General features: G+C 43.0%; 1 protein-coding gene across 7 annotated transcripts in view; it reads left to right on the forward strand.

Moving 5' to 3' along the window:
* Positions 1-24,442, forward strand: part of runx2 (RUNX family transcription factor 2) — a 250,911-nt gene that overhangs the window by 179,135 nt on the left and 47,334 nt on the right. For 4 of the 7 annotated variants that reach the window (XM_062957019.1, XM_008116717.3, XM_062957023.1 and 1 more), the window contains one exon: positions 18,474-23,548. The exons of the other annotated variants lie outside the window; for them this stretch is intronic. In XM_062957019.1, the coding sequence (XP_062813089.1) occupies positions 18,474-18,952 (479 nt within the window). In that variant the 3' untranslated portion in view covers positions 18,953-23,548. Of the gene's footprint in view, positions 1-18,473; positions 23,549-24,442 lie in introns of those variants that run through there. 7 annotated transcript variants of the gene reach the window in all.

The following is a 24,442-nucleotide window of genomic DNA, read 5'->3' on the forward strand; positions in this document are numbered from 1 at the left end:
CATGCAAGTGTTGAACACTGGTGAGTGTCTGTAGCATACAAATAAGGCTTGAAGTGGTCATTCTTGCATTGTGTAATATTTTATCCTTGGCTTTTTAATGTTTTTGTTTGTATGTTTTGTTTCTACTAGTTGGTTCTTTATGCTAAATGCCTTCATGCATCTTCCTTTCCACTCTCCTGGATTCTTATACACTCCCAGTTTTATCAGGACGGAAACTGCATGATATAAGCCACTCCTGCATCTCTGACTACATGGACCATGTTGCTGTTGATGTATGCAAGTCGTACATCAGAATTATCTTCTTGCTTTCATTCTAATACTATCTGATGATGTGCTTAGCTAATTGTGACTGAGTTGGTGTTGTGGTGAGCTGGCTGTATTATGAATATTTTCTGTGTGTTTTGTGCCGGTTGTACAATGAACCGATTTCAAATCTAGAAAAGTAGGGAGTACTCCTCTATTTCTCCTTGTGTCTACTCACCAACTACCCATTTTAAATGATGTTTCTGAATACATTACATTTAGTACAGTGGGGTTGCCTGGCCTGGTCACAACATGCTATGGTTTGCTAACAGTAGAAGAAGCTGTGTTGTTTCCAAGCCTTCACGGTGTACATGATGTGTCTGTCAGTCATGGACCAATCACTTGGAGACAGAAGCTGCCTTCCTTGTACTTCCTCTCCACTTGGTGCTCCTCATATGACATTTAGAGTACAACATGTTATTCCTCAAGGATGGGAGAACCCCCAGATGGTTGACATTTTCATGGACTTCAGAGAACATTTGAAAAGAGTGACAAAAGTTTGTTTAGATTTTAAAGGTTTTAAAAATAGTCTTGGGTGAAGAAGAAGGGTTTCTTACCCCTGGTGGTGTCCAGGGACCTCATCACATGCAGCATTAGAATCATAGAATCATAGAGTTGGAAGAGACCTTGTGGGCCATTCAGTCTAACACCCTGCCAAGAAGCAGGAAAATCGCATTCAAAGCACCCTCAACAGATGGCCATCCAGCCTCTGCTTAAAAGTCTCCAAAGAAGGAGCCTCAACCACTGCCGAACAGCTCTCACAGTGAGGAAGTTCTTCCTGATGTTCAGGTAGAATATCTTTTCCTTCAGTTTGAAGCCATTGTTCCGCATCCTAGTCTCCAGGGCTGCAGAAAAACACAGCTTACACCCTCCTCCCTATGACTTTATACATGGCTATCATGTCTTCTCTCAGCCTTCTCTTCTGCAGACTAAACATACCCAGCTCGTTCAGCCGCTCCTTGTAGGGCTTGTTCTCCAGACCCTTGATCATTTTAGTCACCCTCCTCTGGACACTTTCCAGCTTGTCAACATCTCCCCTCAATTGCGGTGCCCAGAACTGGACACAGTGTGATTCCAGGTGGGGTCTGACCAAGGCAGAATAGAGGGGTAGCATGATTTCCCTGGGTCTAGACACTATACTCCTATTTATGCAGGCCAAAATCCCACTGGCTTTTTTTGCCGCCACATCACACTGTAGGCTCATGTTTAACTTGTTGTCCAAGAGGACTCCATGATCTTTTTCCACACGTACTGCTGTTGAGTTATGCATCCCTCATTCTGTATCTTTGCATTTCATTTTTTCTGCCTAAGTGGAGTATCTTGCATTTGTCCCTGTTGAACTTCATGTTGTTAGTTTCAGCCCATCTCTTTAATCTGTTAATATCGTTTTGAATTCTGCTTCTGTCTTCTGGAATATTGGCTCTCCCTCCCAGTTTGGTGTCACCTGCAAACTTGAAGATCATGCCTTCTAACCCTTCATCTAAGTCATTACTAATGATGTGATTTGCCAGCCTCCGTAGCAAATCAGGGTGGCAATTCCCCATCCCACATGGGAACGCTTGGAGCAGCCGCATTCTCGGAACACAGGGCTGCTTCTGTGTTGATAGCAGCAGTCTCTTACCATGCTGCTACCCCAGTTTACCAACAAAACCCCACCAAAGTCGTCCTATCTCATATGATAAGTGGCGTGGGGCTCCATGGGTGAACTGGGGCAAAAGCGTCCTAGGACACTTATTTTGCCCTGTGTGATAAGGCTGTAGGTCACTTTCAATTGCAATTAGGTGTTACTCTACTGTGGATGGGGAGGTGGAAATGGCAGCTGAAAATAGCAATAGCACATTGACAGTTAATAGGCAAGGGGATACTATACAGAACATCCCCAGGCTGGCATTATTCCCAGTCCTCTGTCCCAGATTCAGGAGTACTCTTAGGTGAAATTCTCTAGTTAAAAATCAGGACTGCTATTAAATTTAGTCCTCAGGTTTTCCCTAGATTTGTTCACAAAGAAGTCGTTATTTTCAGGTCTCTTGAAAACCAGACATTTCTTTTTACTTAGATGACATCCTTTAAGACAAGGATTATTTTATGATTTATAGCATGAGGACACATTAACGCAAGGAAGCATTACCAGTCTTTAACAATGAAAATGTACATGGAGTATAAGTACAGGCAGTTCCCAAGTTACAAACAAGTTGTGTTCTGTAGGCTTGTTCTTAAGTTGAATTTGTATATAAGTAGGAACAGGTACATTTTAAGTGTAATTTCAACCTATCTATCTTTATATCTCTATCTATCTATCTATCTATTTATATCTTTGGAGAGCATCAGGAAGGAGTAACACTCCTGTGATGTTTGTTTTGATATATGCACCCCTGTTCAGAAGATTTCACCTCACTTTCTATCCCTGTGATAATTAGTTTTTGAATAATTTGGCTTGTTGTGGAAAAAAGCTTAAGTTGAGACACTTTTTCTCCATGATAACTTTTCCAGGAGTGAATTTCCATTCCTAGAGATAAATTTATCTCACTTCCTGTTGTCTCACGCCTGTTCTTAACTATGAGTCATTTGTAAATCGGAGGTTTGTAAATCAGGGACTGCCTGTATACCATGAAAATGTGTAAACTTAGAAGATTTGGTATAATGAAATTGCTTTTGTCTCTTGTTTGTTGTGAAAAAATATAAACCAAACGGTAATACTAAGTCTTATATAGAAAGTAGTAGTGAACTATAGTTTACAGGTCTTTTAAGCTGAAAGATTGTACTGAGACTTAGGGTGCATCTCCATTATAGAAATTAATGCCATTTGGCATAGCTTTAACTGTGATGGCCCGATGGTATGAAATGCTAGAAGCTGCAATTTGATGTGTCACCAGCACTCTTTGGCAGAGAAGATTAAAAGCCTTGTAAAACTACAAGTCTCATGATTCCATAGTGTGGAACCATGGCAATTAAAGTGTTATCAAACTGCATTAATGCTACAGTACAGATGCACCCTTAGTAGAAAAGAAGTCCTGCTTTTTGTGTGCACAGGGGCAAGCAACTGGATCCTGATGCTAAGAACCAGCCACACAATGTTCTGGATTAACAAAAGGCCAGAGCTTGTTTATTGGCTACAGCTGAAACAGGGTAGGCAGTCATGTATGGGTCCTGGATCATTGAGTCTGAGTGCTGATCTGAAGACAACATGCAAAGATTGTTTGGAAAACCACAAATCACGTTAACAAGACGGAACATAGTGCAGGTTCCTGTCCAACATCACTCTGGGTAACCTGCACCGCTGTGCCCCCCACCAGACAGACACTTCAATGCCTCCTGATAGGAGGGGGAAAGGCCAGAACCGGATGCAGGGTCCATGCCAACCTCCCCAAGTTGTGACAAAGAGAAAGATGGCGATCAGGATGCCTCAACCTCCCTGTCGAGCAAGCCAAGCAGGAGATTAACCTTCCAGAGCAGTGGTTCTCAACCTGTGGGTCCTTCAACTCCCAGAAATCCTAACAGCTGGTAAACTGGTTGGGATTTCTGGGGGTTGTAGGCCAAAAACACCTGGGGACCCATGGGTTGAGAACCACTGCTCCAGAGGGAAGGGAATTAAGCAGGCAGGTGTTGGGCACTATATCATCTTCCTATCAGAGTCCCCCCCCCCCTTTTTTCACCCTGTGGTTTTTCTCCCAGTACTCCTCTGCTGAACTTTCAACTTGTTCATATAGCTTTTTGTTAAAGGAGAGAGATTTCAGGGGGGTAATTTCGGCTTGCTTCTATGAATTCCTGACTCAAGACAAGATATGCTCCTGATAACCTAACCCCAATACATCTGTCTAAATCCCACAAACTTAATATTATTCAGTTTTGTTTTCTGGTTTTTATGTGCCATAATACGCTAAGGTAATGAGCCTTGAAGGTATCCCATTTTAAGAATGTTTTTGTGAGGTTCAAATGATGTTCAGGTAATCTTTTTATATGAAATCTGGCAAATGATTTTAACTGGCCATATATTTTGAGCGAAGGAGTTATTCTGCTTCCTGACCTACACCTTCCACGTGTCACTTTTCTTCAAGGGTGGGAATGCTAATGAAAGCTTCAGGCAGTTATTATAATGTTAATGCCTCTTCCTGATTTATGGTAAAAATACTGATATTAATGCTGCTATTTGGGGATGAGAAAGGCAGTGAGTGCTTGATATATGAGTCTGTGCTTCATTTTTTTAAATTTTTGGTCCTAGCAATACTGATAAGTTATTAGTGTGTGAAAGAGAGAGAAAGAGAGATGGTAGTATTAATAGAAGAAGGACTGCAAGGGTGGATATGTATGGCTTCCCCCTCAACCCCCCTTTGGCTAATCTGAGGCTCGGCACCACATCTGAAGCCACTTGGCTCATAATGGATTTCATGGAAACGGATTCTCTGAAAGTGTTTCCATATGTGTGTTCCCAATATATCGGCCTTTTCTAAATGGGAGTATAAACTTGCACACAGGGCTGGAAATGGATTCAGGATGTGACAGAGAAGTCACATGCATCCAGTGGCACTGTGGGTGGCCTTCCCTACAAGACATGGGGTCCGTGTGGTACTTTCTGTCCTAGATCAGAGTCTCTTTCAAAGATCATCTTCCTTTTCTTGACTGAAACATTTTTTTTATCACATTCTCAAACAGAGAGGACTTTTCCCCTTTTCCTAAAAAAGGGAGAAAATGTGTTATTAGTATCAGATCCTAATAGCATAGTTCCTTTTTGTGGAGACTAGATCATATTTGATTTCACTGGAAAACATCACAGAAGCATGTAGAGTATATACAGAGAGTTCCCATGTTACAAATTGTGCAGTATTCAGCTCATGTTCAGGAGTTGTGAAGTGTACCAGAAGGGTTTTCTCTTGTGTAGAAAAAACATGGAAACCCCCAAAGGTCCTTATTGCAGGCTTCAGCCTCCTCTTATGTTCCAGTCCCAATTTCAGTGGCAAACCAGAAATTCCTTAACAAAAAAAGAAAGCAAACTATTTTCTTGTCATTTTAAAAGAGTTTTCATGGTTTGCCAATGAAACTTGGCTTCAGAGTGAGTCCCTTAAGGAAACGAACTCTAGAACCATTGAAGTTGACCTTAGTGTGTGTGGTGTTTTTTTTAACTTTTCTTTAAGTCTTCTAATATCTTCTTGCCTTCTATAAAGTCCCTGGTCATTATACCAAATACACACACATTGTGATCCTTTATATGACTTCATATTGTCAGAGGATGATTTTTACACACACACAAACACACACACACACACACACAATACTTTATAAAAAAGCACCCCGATGTTCATGCTCTTGGACTCAGCAAGTAAACATATGTAGAATTGTGATTACATTTTTTTTTCCGTGTCAGGAACAACTTGAGAAGTTGCAAGTCGTTTCTGGTGTGAGAGAATTGGCCGCCTGCAAGGACATTGCCCAGGGGACGCCAGGATGTTTGATGTTTTTGTTATAGGTTGTAGAAATAAATAAATAGAAGCTTTACCACAGTTTCTGAACAAGATATACCCTGCAGTATAATAAAGTGTCACTCAGGCTTGTGTAATAAGTAGCAGTATATTTACTTCAGTTCAAAAGATCAAACAGCGCAACAGTATATACAGCAGGCTCTCTGAATTCACAGAGAACAGAGGGAATAAAAAGTCCCTTTAAACAGTCTTTAAATATGCCTCATTTCCTTATAAATAATCAGGCTTTGGAGAGTTGGCAGCCATTTCCTTCCTGACCATTTCCAGTCAGCGCTCTCTTCTCTCTCCAAGATGAAAGTGGCAGCTAAAACCGTTTGTCTCAGCAGCAGGTTAGAGACAGTAGCCAATCGGAATCCTGGCTCCTGACTGGCTCAGCCAATCAGCTGTTGACACATGCCTTTCCAGTCAACCCATTATATCATGGTGCCTTTTTTACAAATCCTCACATTTTTACCCTCCGAATGGGGAGCTATAGCTGATAGACGGGAGCTCACCCCGCTCCCCGAATTCACACCACCAACCTTTTGGTCAGCAGCCCTGCCGGCACAAAGGTTTAACCCATTGTGCCACCAGAGGGTCCGGTGACAAAATGAAATGACAGTATACAACCTTTGAAGTATGAAAACATACGAACTGTACCTATGCAATGTCATGTAGTGATACCATTAGTTTAGAGAACAAAATTTAATATTTCCATAAAAGATCATAGTTCATCAAGTGCAGCATTTCCAACCCCATTGTATATTTTTCTTTTATATTGATTAAACAGCTCTTAAAATATTCATACAGGAACTGGAATAAAAATATGGATTATTGAAGCTGGTGAATACATGTGCTATGCTTATACAGTGGTCCTGCCTCCCTGTACCATTGGTTTCTTCATACAAAAGTGGTGTCTGTGAAAAAGGACACGGAGTCTCTCTATCAGAAATCTGATTTTTCTGTATTCTTCCTCTTCAGGCAGAGCGCAGAGATGCCTAATAAATAGAGAAGGATTTCCTTTGCCAGATATCCCACTTTTGTATGAAGAGAGCAGTGGGGGAAGCAGGGCAACTGCAGCCCCTTCCTTGTACATAGAGTATGTTCTCTCACCCCAATCCGAATAGTACTTTCCCCCCGGGTTAGTATTAGCTTTGTGAAAGAAAGTAATTGATTGGTATTAGCTTTGCGAAATGGGAAAGGCTATTTTCAAATAAACCTTTAGAATCGATGGCATTGCAAGGCATAGCTTTCAGGAGATCAGATTTTGAAGCTGAAGAGCTTTGACGCCCAATTTGGCATTTTGTCTCTCCTCACATTTCAAGGGCATTACCCAGGAAAAGAGAAAAGGATAATAGGAGTGAACAACTAGCTTCATAGATGGTGCCACTAGGAATGATTTGGCGGAGGGTTAAATAAAGTAGGACTTCTGGCAAGGGGTGGCTTGCACCCCGCAGGAAGGTTTTGCTAAGAGCCTCACCAACCTGATCAAGAGGGCTTTAAACTTAAGTTATCTGGGGGAGGGAGAACATCATTCAGGTAGTCAGGGAGTTGAATACCACAACTGTAATAGAGAGAATTATATAAGAAATACAAAAACTCAGCAAAGAGAAGGAAAAAACTTAAATAACCTAAGGGGGTTAGCCATGGTCGCTACACTAATGCACAAAACATGGGAAATAAACAAGATGAACTTGAACTCTTAATATAACAAAGCAAATATGATATAATTGGCCTCACTAAAACCTGGTAGAATTAATCTCATAATTGGAATGTAGTAATAGAGAAGTATAAACTATTTGGAAAAATAGACCAAACAGGAAAGGAGAAGGAGTAGCATTATATATCAAGTATTTTTACACCATAACTTAAATCCTGAAAGACAGATTAAGACTATCTGGGTCAAAATTAAGAGGAAAATAAACAATGAAGATATCTTTGTGGAGTCTAGTACAGACCTCCAAGACAGACTGGGGATTTAAAAGATTTCTTCCTAAATCAGATGACCACATGTTCAGCAAAGAGAGATGTAATGGTAATGGGAGATTTTAACTATTCTGATCAGACAAACTCTGCCAAGAATATCAGGCTGAACAAATTCCTCAGTGGCCTTGCAGACAATTTCATGGTCCAGAAATGGAAAGGGGCAACAACGGAATAACCAATAATGGTAGATGGGGTGGATGTAGCGGAATCCTTAAGTGGGAGTGACCATGTTCTTTTAGAGACTGTTATACTGCAGAAATTGGAAGTCAAGCATAATCAGACATGCATTCTAGACTTTTGGGAAAGCTAATTTCAGTACATTTGGGAGGAAACTGAGCATGATCTCATGATCAGGAATACCAAAGAAAAAGTTCACGATCGATGGAAGTTTCTGAAAAGTGCGATATTGGAAGCACAGATTCAAACAGTATCAATGAGGAGGAAAATAGAATGTGTCTAAAGAAACAAGAATGTCTTAGGAATATTCACCTGAGCTAAGATTTAAAAATACATGTGCGAGAAATGGGAAAAGGTAGAAAAAGCCAAAAAAGGAATGGAAACAAATAGCTAGCAGTTGTGTGTGTGTGTGGGGGGGGGGGGGGGGTTAGAAAAGCCAAAGCACAGAATGAGTTCAAGCTAGCTAGAGGGTTTGGTTATGTCTAGTAAAAGGAAGAACAAGAAAAGGGTAGGGCCACTGTGTACAGTGGGTGGCGAAATGCTCATAGGAGACCGAGAAAAGTAAGAACTACTCAACACTTTTTTTGTCTCAGTCTTCTGAGACAAGAATATTTGCTTAATGTAAATAAATTCAAATCTCCAGGGCCAGATGAACTACATCCATGTGTATTAAAAGAACAGGCAGAAGTAATTTCTTTAAGAATTACTGGAGAACAGCAGAAATTCCAGCAGACTGGTAGAGGCTCCTTCTTTGGAGGCTTTTAAGCAGAGGCTGGATGGCCATCTGTCAGGTGTATTTTGATTGTGCTTTTCCTGCATGGCAAAGGGTTGGACTGGATGGCCCATGTGGTCTCTTTCAACTCTATAATTCCATTATTCGGAGCTTCCATTAGACAAATATCAGTAGCTTGCCATACACATTTATTCAGAAATAATCTCTTGTGGATTTACATAGAGGCATGCAAAGCAGTCTTCCAGATTTGCTGTGTTATTTCTACTAGCATTTAACATAGATGCTTGATAATTGAAGATGTAAGCCAACACATTTCCAAGACCCTCATTTCAAGGAAACTGGTTTATTGTATTGTGACACGGGATATTTTTTCATTAATGGCAGATTTCAACAGTTTCTGGGGGTAAAGCAGTGAGATGTAATTATATCTACCACTGGCCACTGCCCATTAAAGTTTGTTAGAAGCAGTTTGTCTCCTAAATGGCAAAGTAGATATAGGTCTAGTATAAATGAAAGATATATAAAAGATAAATAAAATGAAATTAGTTAAGAAATAATGGACATTATTACAAAGAGATTATGAACTGGCTCAAGAGCAGGACCCTATCACATGACATCATGCAATACCTATTGCTGGGTCTCCCAGCTCTCTGCAATGGAGCCATTAGGGGCTATTGATGAGCAAAGTCCATCAAGAGTGATCCATCATGGTGATCCATCATGGTGATCACACCATGGTGCAAGGACCTGTCTTGTATGGGGGGTTCTGAGCATTTTTGTAGCTATAGATGCCATGCTCCCCTTGCTAAATGTGTGTGTGTGTGTGTGTGTGTATACATACATACATACATACATACATACATACATACATACGAGGTATATTTTAAAAATCACTGAGTACTTTGCAATTGCAAAAAACAACAAAGGACGGGAAGCTGTAACATGTCATAAGGAAATCTTCTGCATTCCAAAAAACTTTTCCCGTGCCTAAGCCAAAGCTTTCCAATAATAATATAATAATAATAAGTTTATTTTTATATCCCGCCCCATCTCCCGGAAGGGACTTGGGCGGCTCACATGGGGCCAAGCCCAACAACATACAATAAAATACAACAGTATAAAATACTGTGTGTTATGACATATCACTGTGTCATCTGCTGTGTGTAGGTGTGTTGTACGAACATAATAAGAAATGAGAAATGTCTTGGACTTTTATATTATTATCATGCAAATAATATATTTTTAAAATATATAAATCCAAAGTTTTCATGTGACATGTTGTGTCCCTATGCAATTTGTTGTTATAATTTTTTCTTCGTGTACTCTGTGAATGCACACTAATGGAGAGGCTGCGCCTGCGCAGGTTCCAACGGAAACTCTTCCCAAGCTGAAGTTTAAATTTTGGCGGTAGCCACGCCCCTCCGTCCCCGGAGGGCATATAAGGCAGCCCTCGGCGGTTGCTCCCCAGTTCCTTTTTTTCCGCCGCAAGGTTCACTTCGGACTCTCATGTCTACGACTCGCTTCAAGCGCTGCACTCAGTGTGCCGCTAAGATTCCTGATTCCGACGGCCACGCCAAGTGCCTCTACTGCCTCGGGGAGGCACATGTCGTCGGTACCTGCCGTTTCTGCCTGGCCCTGACGGCTCAGGCTAGGAAGAATAGAGCCGCGAGGCTTAGAGCAGCGCTCTACGAAAAATCGCTTGCTCCTGAACCCGTTCCGTCGACTTCGGGCACGAAGCCGTCGGTCGACCCGAGATCGATGTCGGCTCCAACGGCTAAAGCTCCCTCAGTCTCGTCCAGGGCGTCCAGAGCCTCCAGATCGGCTAAAGCCGCCAAACCGCCGTGCACACTCACCACGGCCACGATGTCGACAAGTTCCGGTCGAGTCGGCCCTTCCTCGACATCGAGCTCGGTGGCCTCCGTTTCCTCGGTCCGATCCCATCTCGGGGCCCCTCCATCGACCTCTGCGATGAAGATCGCCTTTAAAAGGGCTCATGAGGAAGCTCGTCGGACCCAATCCGACTCAGCAATGGTCCCTCCTACACCGGGAAAATCCATGAGGGTTCCATCAAAGCAACCGCTCGCAAAGAAGAGGGCTACCCAGCGTTCCTCCTCCTCTGCCTCCTCCAAGATGGACGTCCCTTCTTCGGCGACTTCGTCTAGAAAGTCTTCTCCAATCCCTCCCGCTCAGCGGCCTCGTCAACCTTCTCCTCAGCAACTTTCTGATGGCGAACTACAGGACTCACCCCACCACTCTACCCAGACAGTGGTCAGGGTGCCATCTCCTCGACCTGCTGTCTCACATCGCCCGTCTCGACAACAGCTTTTTCCCCCGACCTCGACACCGGAGCGGGGTAGACAAACCGCCCGCCTGGCTCGAGCGGCCCAGGCCTCGGCCTCTAAGGAAACTCGGCCACAGATGGCTCCTGCTCTTGAGGCTTTGCCACCACCAGAGACTGTGTTGTCATCTCCCCCTCAGTCCCCTCAAGGGGCTGAGGACGATGAGATTGATATCGATCGCCCTGATTCCGCTCTCTCAGCCTCGGTGGTATCTCTAGGCCTTGATCTCTCTCCTCCTCATGATGCCTATGAGGTGGACCCTCCTTCGCCTACCGACAACATTCGGGCCTTCTCCGAACAAATGGTTAGAATGGCTGATGCCCTGGGTCTAGAAATCAAACAAACCTCTAAGGCAGTGTCTGACCCGGTTTTCAAACGGGTCCAAGCCCAGGCCCCCCCGGCCACGCTGTTGCCGTTTCTGCCTTACCTCCTGGATGTCATCCAATCATCGTGGAAGACTCCTTCCTCAATTCCTCCTACCTCGAAGAGAATTGAATCTTGGTATCGTACAGATGAAGACACCTTAGAATGGCTTAAACACCATCCCGACCCAAATTCCATGGTTGTTAAGGCTTCTCAAACTTCCGGTCGTGAATCCACTACCCCTGCAGATAGAGAGGGCAAGAGATTTGACGCGGTCGGTCGAAAGCTCTACTCCGGGGCCCTTCTACTTTGTAGAATGGCGAACTATGGGGCCTGTATGGGGGCCTATCAGCAGATCCTTTGGGAGAAAGCTCAGCCCTTCTTCTCGAAGTTGTCCGACGAAGACCGGTCGGTTATGTCCACCCTCCAGCAAGAGGCCGACTCGTTAGCACATCATCAAATCCAGATGGCTAAGCATACGGGCGACACGGCCGGCAAGATGATCGCCCACGCCATTGCCATTCGTCGCCACGCCTGGCTGAGGTCGTCCGGTTTGTCTTCCTCCTCGAGGCAGGTCATCGAGGACCTCCCCTTCGACGCCATGGGCCTCTTTAATTCTGGCACCGACGACAAGCTCAAAACCAACCATGACTTTAAAGTTCTGGCCACTAAATGCGGCGACCAACCCCAAACACACCGCACCAAGTGGTTTCCTCAACGCTTTCGACGCTTCCCGCCTCCCTCTTACCGCCATCAATCCTTCAGGCGTCCCTCGGTATCGAACAACCAGAACCGCCAACAGCCCCGTCGGGCTGCTCAACCACAAAGACAGCGCGGCCGTGCCACCCCCACCGCTGGTCAACCTCACCGGCGTTCCTGACGCCATCTCTCTTTCCAAAGACTCTTTCTACGATACCGATGCAGCTCTCATTCCTCCGCACCCCTCTCCTCCACCGAATCAACCTCATGGTCTCTTTCTAGACCGCCTGGCTCCCTTCTTTCACCGGTGGAAATCTATTACTTCAGATGCCTGGGTTCTCAAAATTGTCCAAGAAGGCTATGCCTTAGAGTTCGAGGAACTCCCGCCCACGGGTCAGGTCCTTCTCTCCAACCCTTTTCAAGAAATTCTCGCAGAGGTCGACGCCCTTCTCGCCAAAGGGGCTATTCGGCCTTCTCCATCGGTACAGGACCCTCAAAGCTTCTTCTCCAGATACTTCACGGTCCCGAAGAGGGGTGGGGGCCTCCGCCCCATTCTGGACTTACGTATGCTCAATGCCTTCATACGCCCAACCAAATTCAGGATGGTGTCCATCGCCTCCATCCTCCCGATGCTTCAGCGCGGAGACTACTTCGTGTCTATAGACCTTCGAGACGCTTATTTCCACGTGGCGATTCGAGAAAATCACAGGCGCTTCCTCTCTTTCAAGGTTCTCGACCAGACCTACCAGTTCACCGTTTTACCCTTTGGCCTCGTTACGGCCCCAAGGGTCTTTACCAAAGTCGTCGCTTTCGTGGCTGCCCACCTCCGGCTCCAGGGGATCACAGTCTTCCCTTATCTAGACGACTGGCTTCTGGTCGAATCCGACCCTGCCCTCCTTCGACGTCACGTCGACTACACCCTCTCTCTTCTAGAATCTCTCGGTCTCCAACTAAACCCCGAAAAATCTCACCTCACTCCGTCGAACAAAATCCGCTTCATCGGTGCCCTGTTCGACTCAATCTCTCGGACTGTCTCTCTCCCGCTCGACAGGTTCCTAGCCCTCCGCCAACAGATCATCTTTTGCGAGACCCACCGGAGGGTTCGGGCTCGATCCATCCAGGTACTGCTCGGTCACATGGCCTCCACAGTCCTCACGACCCCGTTTGCCAGGCTCCATCTCCGGACTCTGCAGAGATGGTTCATAGACGTTTTCAAGCCACTTCGCCACCTCAACTCGAGGTTTCTCTCCGTTCCGCCACACGTTCGTCGGTCGCTTCTCTGGTGGAAATCCCTCTCCAACGTCTGCAAGGGTCTTCCGTTCCACCCGATCCCTCCCTCGACCACCATAACCACAGACTCATCCAATTTCGGCTGGGGAGCCCACATGAGCGGTCTCACCGTTCAAGGCCTCTGGTCTCCTTCCGAGAAGGCCAATCACATAAACTTTCTGGAACTCCTTGCCATCTTCAAGGCTCTGAAAGCCTTCTCCCGCCTGATCTCCCAAAAATCTGTCCTCATCCAATCAGACAACACAGTAGCAGTCTTCTACATCAACAAACAGGGCGGCACGGGTTCAAGGAAGCTAATGCTTCTCTCCTCTCAGCTGTGGCACTGGTGCATAGCCCGCAACATCCAAGTCGCGGCAATTCACCTTCCCGGGATCCAGAACAACCTAGCAGATGCCCTCAGCAGGATGACGACCTCCTCCCACGAGTGGATGCTCGATCCCGAGACTCTTCTTTCTCTCTTTCACAAATGGGGTTTTCCCACTCTGGACCTCTTCGCTTCTCCCCAAAACGCACAGTTGCCTCGGTACGGGGCGAGACTTCCCCCGTCCTCCTTTCCAGGCTGCCTGGGAGACGCCTTCCTTCTGGACTGGTCTGCGGAACCGATCTACCTCTTTCCGCCTTTTCCTCTCATACCAAAGGTCCTACAGAAACTCCGGTCGATACCGACGTCAGCGATCCTGATAGCTCCAGCCTGGCCTCGCCAACCTTGGTTCCCGGCCCTTCTTCATCTCTCCAGAGCGACCTCCTTCACTCTGCCTCTCCTACCACACCTATTGTCCAGAGAGAACGGCCAGATCCTACACCCGGATCTCCCCTCTCTACATCTCACTGCTTGGAGAATTCTCACCTGACCTCCCTCCCGCAGAACCTGCAGGAGGTCCTCCGCGCAGCTCACAAGCCGGCTACAACCAAATCTTACACTTATAAGGTTTCTCGCTTCCGCTCCTTTCTTCGCTCCCGAGGGATTACTGCCTTTCCAACCTCGATACCGATAGTGCTGGACTTCCTTATGTCTCTGGCAGACCAAAAACTTTCTCTTGCTTCTATGAAATCTTACTTGGCCGCCCTATCCTGGTGTTTCCAACAACATGGTAAACCGTCGTTGTTCTCTGATCACCTTGTCAAAACCTTCTTGAAGGGATACAATAACATCTGCCCGCCGTCTCAGCCTCCGACTCCGGGGTGGAACCTCGAGCTCGTGCTTTCCCAGCTCACTGCCTCCCCTTTCAAACCTTTGGCTTCGACCGACCTACGTCTCCTTTCTTGGAAAGTTGCCTTCCTGGTGGCCATAACTTCGGCGCGCAGACCCTCAGAGCTGGCGGCCCTTCGGGTTGATGAACCCTACCTCCGTTTTCATCATGACCGTGCCGTTCTCCGTCCGGACATCACCTTCCTTCCCAAGGTGGTCTCAGCTTTTCATCTTAACCAGGACATTGTCCTTCCTGCCTTCTTTCCAGACCCCTCGTCTCCTCTTGAGCGGAGACTGCACCTTCTTGATGTGCGTAGGGCACTCCTTTTCTATCGGGACCGTACTAAAGACATTCGAAAGACCCCAAAACTTTTTGTGGCCCATGCCCCAGATAAACTGGGCAATCCTATTTCTTCACAAAGACTGTCTCATTGGATTGCTCAAGCTATTGAACTGGCCTACGAACTAGCCAAACGACCGCCTCCCCCGTCGGTTCGCCCGCGTTCGACGAGGGGCCTCTCCACGTCGACTGCCTTCCTAAGGGGCATTCCCCTGGACTCTATTTGCAGGGCAGCTATCTGGTCCAACCCCCTTACGTTTGTGTCTCACTACAGGGTAGACCAGAAAACCTTAAAGGATTCAGCCTTTGCTAGAGCAGTTTTGTCATCCTGTTTGTCCTGAAAGGCTTCTTCATATATTCCTTCTCTAAGGATGTTTTCATGCGACTCTTTTGTCGTTTTTTCCTGTTCAGTACATGTTTGCACTGTTCTCTCTGAAATATTGTGCCTTATTTGCTACTGCCTTCCTCCTTTGAGGAATGATGTGCCTGGCTTACACATGTTTTCTTAGATTGTTTATATCATGCCTTACCGGACTGTTCTCGGTATTATGCGTGTGTTCATGCAATACTTCAATGGGTCCTTCGGATCATGTTATTGTTGTTTAATAAACATATGTTTGGACATTATCTCGTTGTCAGGGTTTGCTTAGCCCGCCTCCGAGACCTAAGCTTGCTAGTCTCCATTAGTGTGCATTCACAGAGTACACGAAGAAAAAGGACAGGTTGCTTACCTGTAACCATGTTTCTTCGAGTGTACTCTGTGAATTCACACAAGCCCGCCCTTCCTTCCCCTCTGGCAAACCCTCTTCCTTCCTCGTTGCCTTAGCGGCGTAGGAACTGGGGAGCAACCGCCGAGGGCTGCCTTATATGCCCTCCGGGGACGGAGGGGCGTGGCTACCGCCAAAATTTAAACTTCAGCTTGGGAAGAGTTTCCGTTGGAACCTGCGCAGGCGCAGCCTCTCCATTAGTGTGAATTCACAGAGTACACTCGAAGAAACATGGTTACAGGTAAGCAACCTGTCCATATGTATGTGTCTATATCTCTTATAAGAGGTTGGTTTAACATCCAGTTTACTCATAAAACTGAATTATTGTGTTGCCAGATGATGCATGTCTGAAAAGTATATCACCAGCATGAAATGATTGAAAAATTCTGATTTGGGCTATAACCTTGTACATCTTCATTAAGGAATAAGTCTCATTGAATTCCTTATAGATTCATAGAATCACAGAGTTGGAAGAAACCTTAATGCCATCCAGTCCAAAGACCTGCCATGCAGGCACACACAATCAAAACACTCCCAACAGATGGTCTTCCAGCCTCTGCTTGAAAACCTCTAGAGAAGGAGACTCCACCATGCTCTGAGACAACATATTCCACTGTTGAACAGTCCTTACTGCCTGGAAGGTCTTAATGTTCAGGTGGAATCTATTGTCTTGCAATTTGAATCCATGGCTCTGAATCCTATTCGCTAAAATAGAAAACGAGCTTGGTCCTTCTTCAATGTGAGGAGGGGGCAAATTATGTGCTGCCCAGATGTGTTTGGAATACAATACTCAGCATTATTCTCTATTGCCTATGCTAGTCTTTGCAGTCTGACTATATTTGGCACATTTCCCGCTATCGTTACAAAGCAATGCTTACCGTGTTTCCCCGAAAATAAGACAGTGTCTTATATTAATTTTTGCTCCCAAAGATGCTCTAGGTCTTATTTTCAGGGGATGTCTTATTTTTCCATGAAAAAGTATTCACATTTATTGTTGAACAAAAAAAAAAGAACATTTATTATATACTGTACAGTAGTTGTTATCACAAACCAGCATAACCAGACAAACTGTGATTCCTATCAAAAAATTCTTGTTACTACCATTATTTCCATGTACAACACTCTATGGTAGGTACATTTACTGATCCTGCATGCTCTGGTGGTCTGTTCGGCAGGCATGCTTCCAAACAAAAACTTTGCTAGGTCATACTTTCGGGGGAGGCCGTATATTTAGCAATTCAGCAAAACCTCTACTAGGTCTTATTTTCTGGGGATGTCTTATTTTAGGGGAAACAGTAGTAGTCCAGTTGGTGTTCTTCATCATGTGCTTGGAGACAGATATAACAACTGCTGCTAAAGATGATAGCAGAGGAACACACTATGTCATGCCTCATTGCTGATCCTGTAACCATGGTTGAGGTACATGAAAAATTGCATCACCACATTGTTTTCACACTTTATATCATATTAAACATTTCATGGTAGTCCCCCCACCTGTGGCCATAGACTGTTTTCTAAATAGAATCCATACCCACTTCAGCCTCCAAATATTTATTCAAATGAAGCCACTTTTCTCCACCCATCCATCCTGGATTTCCAGCATAAAAACATGCTTGGATGTACCATGAATGCAACTTAGACCCCATCCACACAGTGCCTAAGAAACAGGAGTTCCCATTTCAAAAGGGGGGATGACTAGATGACATCAGCAGAAAACACGTGCTGATTTACTACAAAGGAGGGAAGCTGCAGGATAAAAAGGTCCCCTTTTATCCTGTTTCTGACTGAAATATGTGTATCTTCGCATGTCTGTGTGACCCTGCATACCAGAAAACACGTGTTTTCCTTCTCTTCCCCCAGTGGAGACTTCTCCAGTTGATTTCTGTCCCTTTTAAAAAGCCAGAACAGCTGCTTTGATTGGGCTGTCAAATGGACACACAGCTGATTGAAAGGAAGCATGAACAGAGCGCCAGTAGAACTCTCTGATGCTCTTTATTGAACACTGTAAACACTGTAACACGGTAAAAAGAGCTATAATAAATAATTAGGGGAAGGGAGAAATCTGGCGGAAGTTTTTTCAATTCCCTTCATTATGCGTTGATCCGTATATGTGCACATGCAAATATGCTTATATTTATTATATTAAGATAGACGCATGTGCGCATATAAGCATCAGTGCATAATCAAGTGATTTTTTTAAAAAAATCTTTTTTTAAAACTTGCCAGATGTCCCCCAACCGACTTCCATTTTATCCCAAGGTACAAAAGTGGGGATGACCGGGGAAGAAATCCCAGGACCAGCAGGTCATTGTGGGGACCTTTTGTGAGGTCCTGGGTTTTTTTGCCCCTTCTCTAAATCCTGCGTTTTGGTGCTGTCTAGAAGTGCCCTTAGTGATTGCCAGGAAGTGGAATACATCTTTTCAAAAAAAAAAAAAGTATCTACAAAAAGTACTGTTGTTATTTGTAACAGAATAAGGCTGGCGAATGGGCAGTTGATTCCCTTGCAAAGCCTGTAAGATTTTTTTTTTGTCGCTTGATATTGAGATTTCTGTAAATTAGGAATGAAAATAGGAGTTCAATCATTATTTAAAAATACTGGTCTAGTGACAATAAAAGAATACCTGTGTTAGATCATAGTAGACTCTCACAGGTTATGCATGACCATGGTTTATATCAAGTGCTCTTCTTTGTAGGGTATGTGTAAAATGTTTTGCTATTCTTTTTGGGAACAAAACAAGGGGTTTCTTTTTACCAAAAGAATAAGTTATATCATCACTTTTGAGAAAAAATGGATATTTACAGATTTCTCCCCCATCTTTTGTTACAATTTTTAGGTGCTTCAGAGCTGGGCCCATTTTCAGATCCCAGGCAGTTTACAAGCATTTCATCCCTCACTGAGAGCCGCTTCTCCAACCCACGAATGCACTATCCAGCCACCTTTACTTATACACCGCCAGTCACCTCAGGCGTATCATTGGGTATGTCAGCCACCACTCATTACCACACGTACTTACCTCCACCTTACCCAGGCTCTTCCCAAAACCAAAGTGGACCATTCCAGACCAGCAGCACTCCATATCTCTACTATGGCACATCGTCAGGATCATACCAGTTCCCCATGGTGCCAGGGGGGGACCGCTCCCCCTCCAGAATGCTTCCTCCCTGTACCACCACCTCCAACGGCAGCACGTTATTAAACCCTAACTTGCCTAACCAGAATGATGGTGTGGAGGCTGATGGAAGCCACAGCAGTTCCCCAACCGTCTTGAATTCTAGCGGCAGAATGGATGAGTCTGTGTGGAGGCCATACTGAAATGTTCTCTCTCCGTGGGCTAAAGTCTGTGAGCCAAAGCAAACAAACATCTGTCCGCTAATTATAAAGTGCCTGTTGTGAGTTATTTTAGTTTTGTTTGATACTGTTGATATGTGCACCTATGTAGCTGGGATGCTAACAGCTAATAATATACATACAACATGATAATGACCTTCTATATGATAGCTCTGGTGCATCAAAGCACATTTCATGTTTCTCTTGGGAATATGTATATGGGTTCTATACAATTCAGTACAAGAAGATGTCCATTCTCTTCGGATTCTTGCAAAAGAAATCTATTAGCAAGTTCCTTTGCCAAGAGAGAAGATATGGATTCCTGCCAAATGTCAAGAAAGTCTTAGCTTCAAAATAACCATGTAAAAACAAAGTCCCTTGAATTTCAGGTACAGTTGAAATCATACTATAGACCGGTCCCCTGTGCAAGCACTGTGCAATTCACTATCTATGTTTGTACACAGAAGGGAAAATAGAGCTTCTATTTATACCATAATATCTCCTCCTTACAGTAACCTTTTAGTCATCTTATCCATGCCTTGCAACAGAAGAAATAAGAGAAGTTTTAAGGCGCAGGACTGATTTTGTACTGAAAGAGCATCCTACATGGTACCAAGATAGGCTTGTTTGTTTCATCTTCTGCATTTTTGCCTTACTTAACCAAAAAAATGGGGGTTTAGGGGAACCCCTAAAATTAAAATGAACCTTGGTTCCTATGCAAGTAGCAAAAGATAATGGCAATATATCTTTCTGAAACCAAAACATTATCAGTAGTATGTGTATTTGGCTATCTTGTTTTATTTTATTAAGTTATAAATATGTAAAATTAGGATTATTTGCAAAAAAAGTGAATTGTCATATAATTTTAAAGAAATATTTATAATTATTTAATTATATTTGGTCCCTTTAAAGTTTCCTTAATGTTATGATGTGCTGACTTCGGTCTCTAAAAAGTGTTGTTGTTTTTTTCAGTAGTGGCAGCCTTTGGTACAATATCTCAAGGCTATACCTGAACTCTAGTATAAACCAGATGCAATGTGATTCTTCTTTTTAAAAAAAGCTTTCAACTAATAAAGTGTAAAGTATAGCAATTATTTTAAATTATGAAGACTGTTTAAATGTTACTGGACATCTGATTGCCTATGGCTTTTTATTCTGCTGTCAAAAATGAACTGGAAAGATAAATCAAATAAAGGGAAAGCATTTGGATAGATCCCTCAATTTTAACAAGTGGAATCCATGGCTGGTGTTCTGCTTGCCTTGAAGTTCTTTCTGTCCATTGTCTGTGTGCAAGCACTCTGGAAGGGTATCCTACAAGACAGAAGGACATAGTCTTACAGAAGTGCATTTTCCTCACGTGTTGATATTTTATGATGAAATTTAAACTTTGAATTTCAGTCAACATTTGGAACTAACATTTTAATCAAGATTTGGAAAAACTCCTGCAATACCAAAGAAAGGAGGGCAGGAAAATTAAGGGCAGAGCACTAATTTTCCCAAATAAAATACTGATAATATTTTCCAGCAAATTCTTTATATTGATCTCATAGGTCTTATCTAGCATTAAATGCTAAAGTTATTATGCTTCTTGGCAATGTTTTAAACTAGCCTTTTAAAGAAATTGCAACCACAGTGTTAAAAAAAAAACAAGTACCTATGGGCTGCTGCAAGTGTAATCAACACAGCGCAGGTAACCTTCATTGAATGCTCAATATGGAAATCCCCGTAGGGCCGTACACCTGGGTGCACATTGAAAGACATTAATACACCCCTTCCTTGTATCTTGTATCACTAGAAGGCTAGCTCTTATGGGATGCCTATTAAAATCTTTGTTAGCCTTCTCTTTTCCATATCATAGGTAGGCATGCCAACCAAATCTCAGATTGTGCCCCTCTAGACTAAGTAAAGCTTGATTTTCTAATTTAACCTAGACCTCAGTGTAAATGAGTTTGGCACCCCTGCTTTGCAAACACTGTGTTATCCAGGTGACAAGCAGGATTAACTGTTTCAGAGAGCTCATTTGACACCTTTGTCCGTAAACCAGAAACCTGCTGCTTCTATTCATACACAGGCTTCATTTAAGAAGAATGTGGGGCAAACCAAGCAGGTCATAGCTTGACTCCCTTAGAAGAAGGTGCCAGCCCCGCAATCCTTCTAGACATCACCATGTTCTCTTTGCACTGGTTTAATCTCAACTCCATGCACAAACAATATTTTCTTTGAACTGTAATGTAGCTGGAGCTAAAGATGTCAATTTTGGCAAAAAGAAATGGTGAAATCTGTTCACAGTGTTACTTGGACATGTCCGTCTCATCATCCATTGATTGCTAAGGCAGCCCACCAGAAAACAACCCCTATCCTCATGGACCATTTCTGAAATTTGAATACTTTTAATGTGCTCTTTAGGAAGAGTCTTTGCCTTCTAAAGGTTATCTGTCAAATCCTTTCTTGAAAACAAGAGACAATTTCCTGATGTATAGTTTTCCTTCAAAGATGGAAACTGTTACTGATCCTATTTATTGCTTGTGGTAGCTTGAAGCATACCTTTGTCCATTTATTTGTCTCTGTAAAAATAACTTTGTTCATTTCAGCAGCACTTAAAAAGCCAGTATCTGGTTACACATTTCAAGCTTTGTTGGATTTTTGTTTGCTGTTTTTTAGGCAAGCAAAGAAGCAAAGAAGGAAAAAATGAAATGAACTTTCAGTGCAAACGCTGTTGTGTATTTAATAAAAGGTACTATATTTGTACGTTATTTTTATTGCTGAAAAGGGCTTTTTAAAGATATGCTATTTGCATCTTAAGTACTTTTGTAAGGATATTTTGTGTTGGTACAGGGGCTGCAGGCAGCACTCCAAAAACATTTTAAAAGCAAGCAAGCCACATGTTCTTGTTCAATTCAAGTACAACTTTATATTTCATTTTGTTCTGTGCCTACAGCAATAGTTCTGTATTTACACATTTTAAAACTGGATCATCTGAGATTAAAAGCTCAAATTCTTCAGGTGTGCTGTTTGGTTTGCCCAGAAATCTTGCCCTTGTCTATGACTGCACAGTTGAAATGGTTCATGTTGTGAGTTTGAATTAACCTATAATTGAAGGGCTGGCAGAAAAGAATATTCATGAGCACGTTTGATAAGCACAAGGCCTTTCTCAGTTATCTCTCATGTTTAAATTTACTGTGAGACTTGTTTTGAAAAGATATGAATTCTCAGCAGGGAACTTTTTATACAGTCATGTGTGCTTCCTAATTCCTTTGATGGCAGTGTAGAAATACATAGATAAATACATAGATACATACATAAAAATAAGTTACAAATGACTTAAGGTCCTAAGTCTGCATGTTGTCAACTGATAATTATATTATTACTCATGTACATCACACATTTTAATAGCTCTCCCCTTCAGAAGGGACTGTATGAAGATATCTGCAAGGCACAGTCATGTGGACTGTGATTATTTTGTCAAGTATGGGGATTTTTTTTTACAAGAGGACATTTTGATTTATTTTACAGAATCAGTGCTATAAACCTGTATGTGCAAATCTCCAAAACCATACCAAATATTTATTTGTAGGGAGCAAGAGTTAATGTCCTTAGATAACATGCAGAATCTAGTACCAGCTATGGGTGGACCTCCAGTTAAAGTAAGTGAGAAATCAGGGCCTCTCGTGCCCTTTCAAACTAATTTGAGGCAGGACTCCCTTTAGCGCAGTGGTCCTCAACCTGTGGGTCCCCAGTGTTTTGGTCTACAACTCCCAGAAATCCCAGCCAGTTTACCAGGTGTTAGGGTTTCTGGGAGTTCAAGGCCGAAACATCTGGGGACCCACAGGTTGAGAACCACTGCTTTAGCAACAAGCTTGCTGCCAATAGCCATCTCCTGAGTATGGCCTGCCCCACTGCCTTGTCCAGAAGGGGATTTATATTTTTTTTGCACTGTCAGATTGACCAGAATGCTGCTTCACATCCCAGTTGGAGTCTGCTATTTCTGGAAACTTAATATATCAGGAGTTACAAAAAAAAAGCCATGAACAAAAGCAATAATTAAAAGTAATGTAAAGTGTGTACAAGCCATGAATAAAGAAAAAGAAATGCTGTTTTCTAATCTTTAAACTTTCTCGGACACATTTCATTTCAGCATGTTCTGTCTGATATTTTAGCCATTCTTTCTTGTTGCAATACTTTTAAATAGATGACCCAGAAATCATATTTTACAGTAATTTTTGTTTTTATAGGTACACTAAGCAACATTCCACATTATTATGTTTTGCCTACATATGATTTACCAGTCTTGAATTTCTGCTGAAACAAAATATTTGTAGCATTTCCTGTAAATACCAGCTTTAATTTCTGATTTCCTCCCAATTGTTGTTGCCTAAGATTTACTTTTTATGCACATATTGTACAAACACATTTTTCTTTGTGCCGCAGACAGTGATTGTGGAAGGGTTTACTTTATCTTCAAGGGAACTATTTGTATTGTATGTTGCAACTGTAAATGGAATTTGTTTGGCATTCTCTCATGATTGTAATATTAATTTTGAGGTTTGAATCTCATTTTCAATAAAAATGGCTTTTTGTTAATGTTGTTCCTTGTTTCTTTGTCTTCTGCCGCACTGCAATAATTATCTAGTTCTGTTTGTAAATAGAGGACAGCTGAATAGAGACAGTGTGTACTGAAATGGTTACCACTCTTTGGCTAAGTTCTTTAATGTTTTGCAGAATAGAATATTTTGGAAAAGAACTGGGATGGCCTTAAACATAATTGTATGGCGAAAAAACCTATCTTCATGGTCTCTGAAGCCAAAACCATGGTAACAAAATGAACAAAGAGAAATGTACACTTAGGGAGAAAAAAATGAAATACACAGATACAGAATGACGATACCATTGACAACAGTCAATGAGAAAGAGATCTTGGAAACTTAGTAGACCAGAAGTTGAACATGAGCCAACAGTGTAATGCAGCAACTAAAAAAGTCAATGAGATTTTGGGTCATCAAAAAAAGTATAGTGTCTAAATCAAGGGAAGTCATGACACCCCTTTGTTCTGCTTTGGTCAGACTTCACCTGGAATAACACTGTGTCCAATTCTGGGCACCACAATTCAAGAGAGAGATTGACAAGCTGGAATGTATCCAGAGGAGGGTGACTAAAATGATCAAAGGTCTGGAGACCTTCACTCTGAGTAGTGACTTAAAGAGCTGGGTCTGTTTAGCCTGCAGAAGATAAGGTTGAGAAGAGACATGATCACCATGTATTAATATTTGAAATGATGTTATAAGGAAAATGAAGCATGTTTGTTTTTTGCTGCCTTGGATACTAGGACTCAAATGTTTAGGTAGAAAGGAGATTCTACCTAAACATTAGGAAAAATGTCCTGATCGTAAGAGCTGTTCAACAGTGGAACTCACTGCCTCGGAGTGTGATGGAAGCTCCTTCCTTGGAAGCTTTTAAACAGAGGCTGGATGGCCATCT

This window comes from Anolis carolinensis, chromosome 1, assembly GCF_035594765.1.
Source record: "Anolis carolinensis isolate JA03-04 chromosome 1, rAnoCar3.1.pri, whole genome shotgun sequence".
NCBI lineage: Eukaryota > Metazoa > Chordata > Lepidosauria > Squamata > Dactyloidae > Anolis > Anolis carolinensis.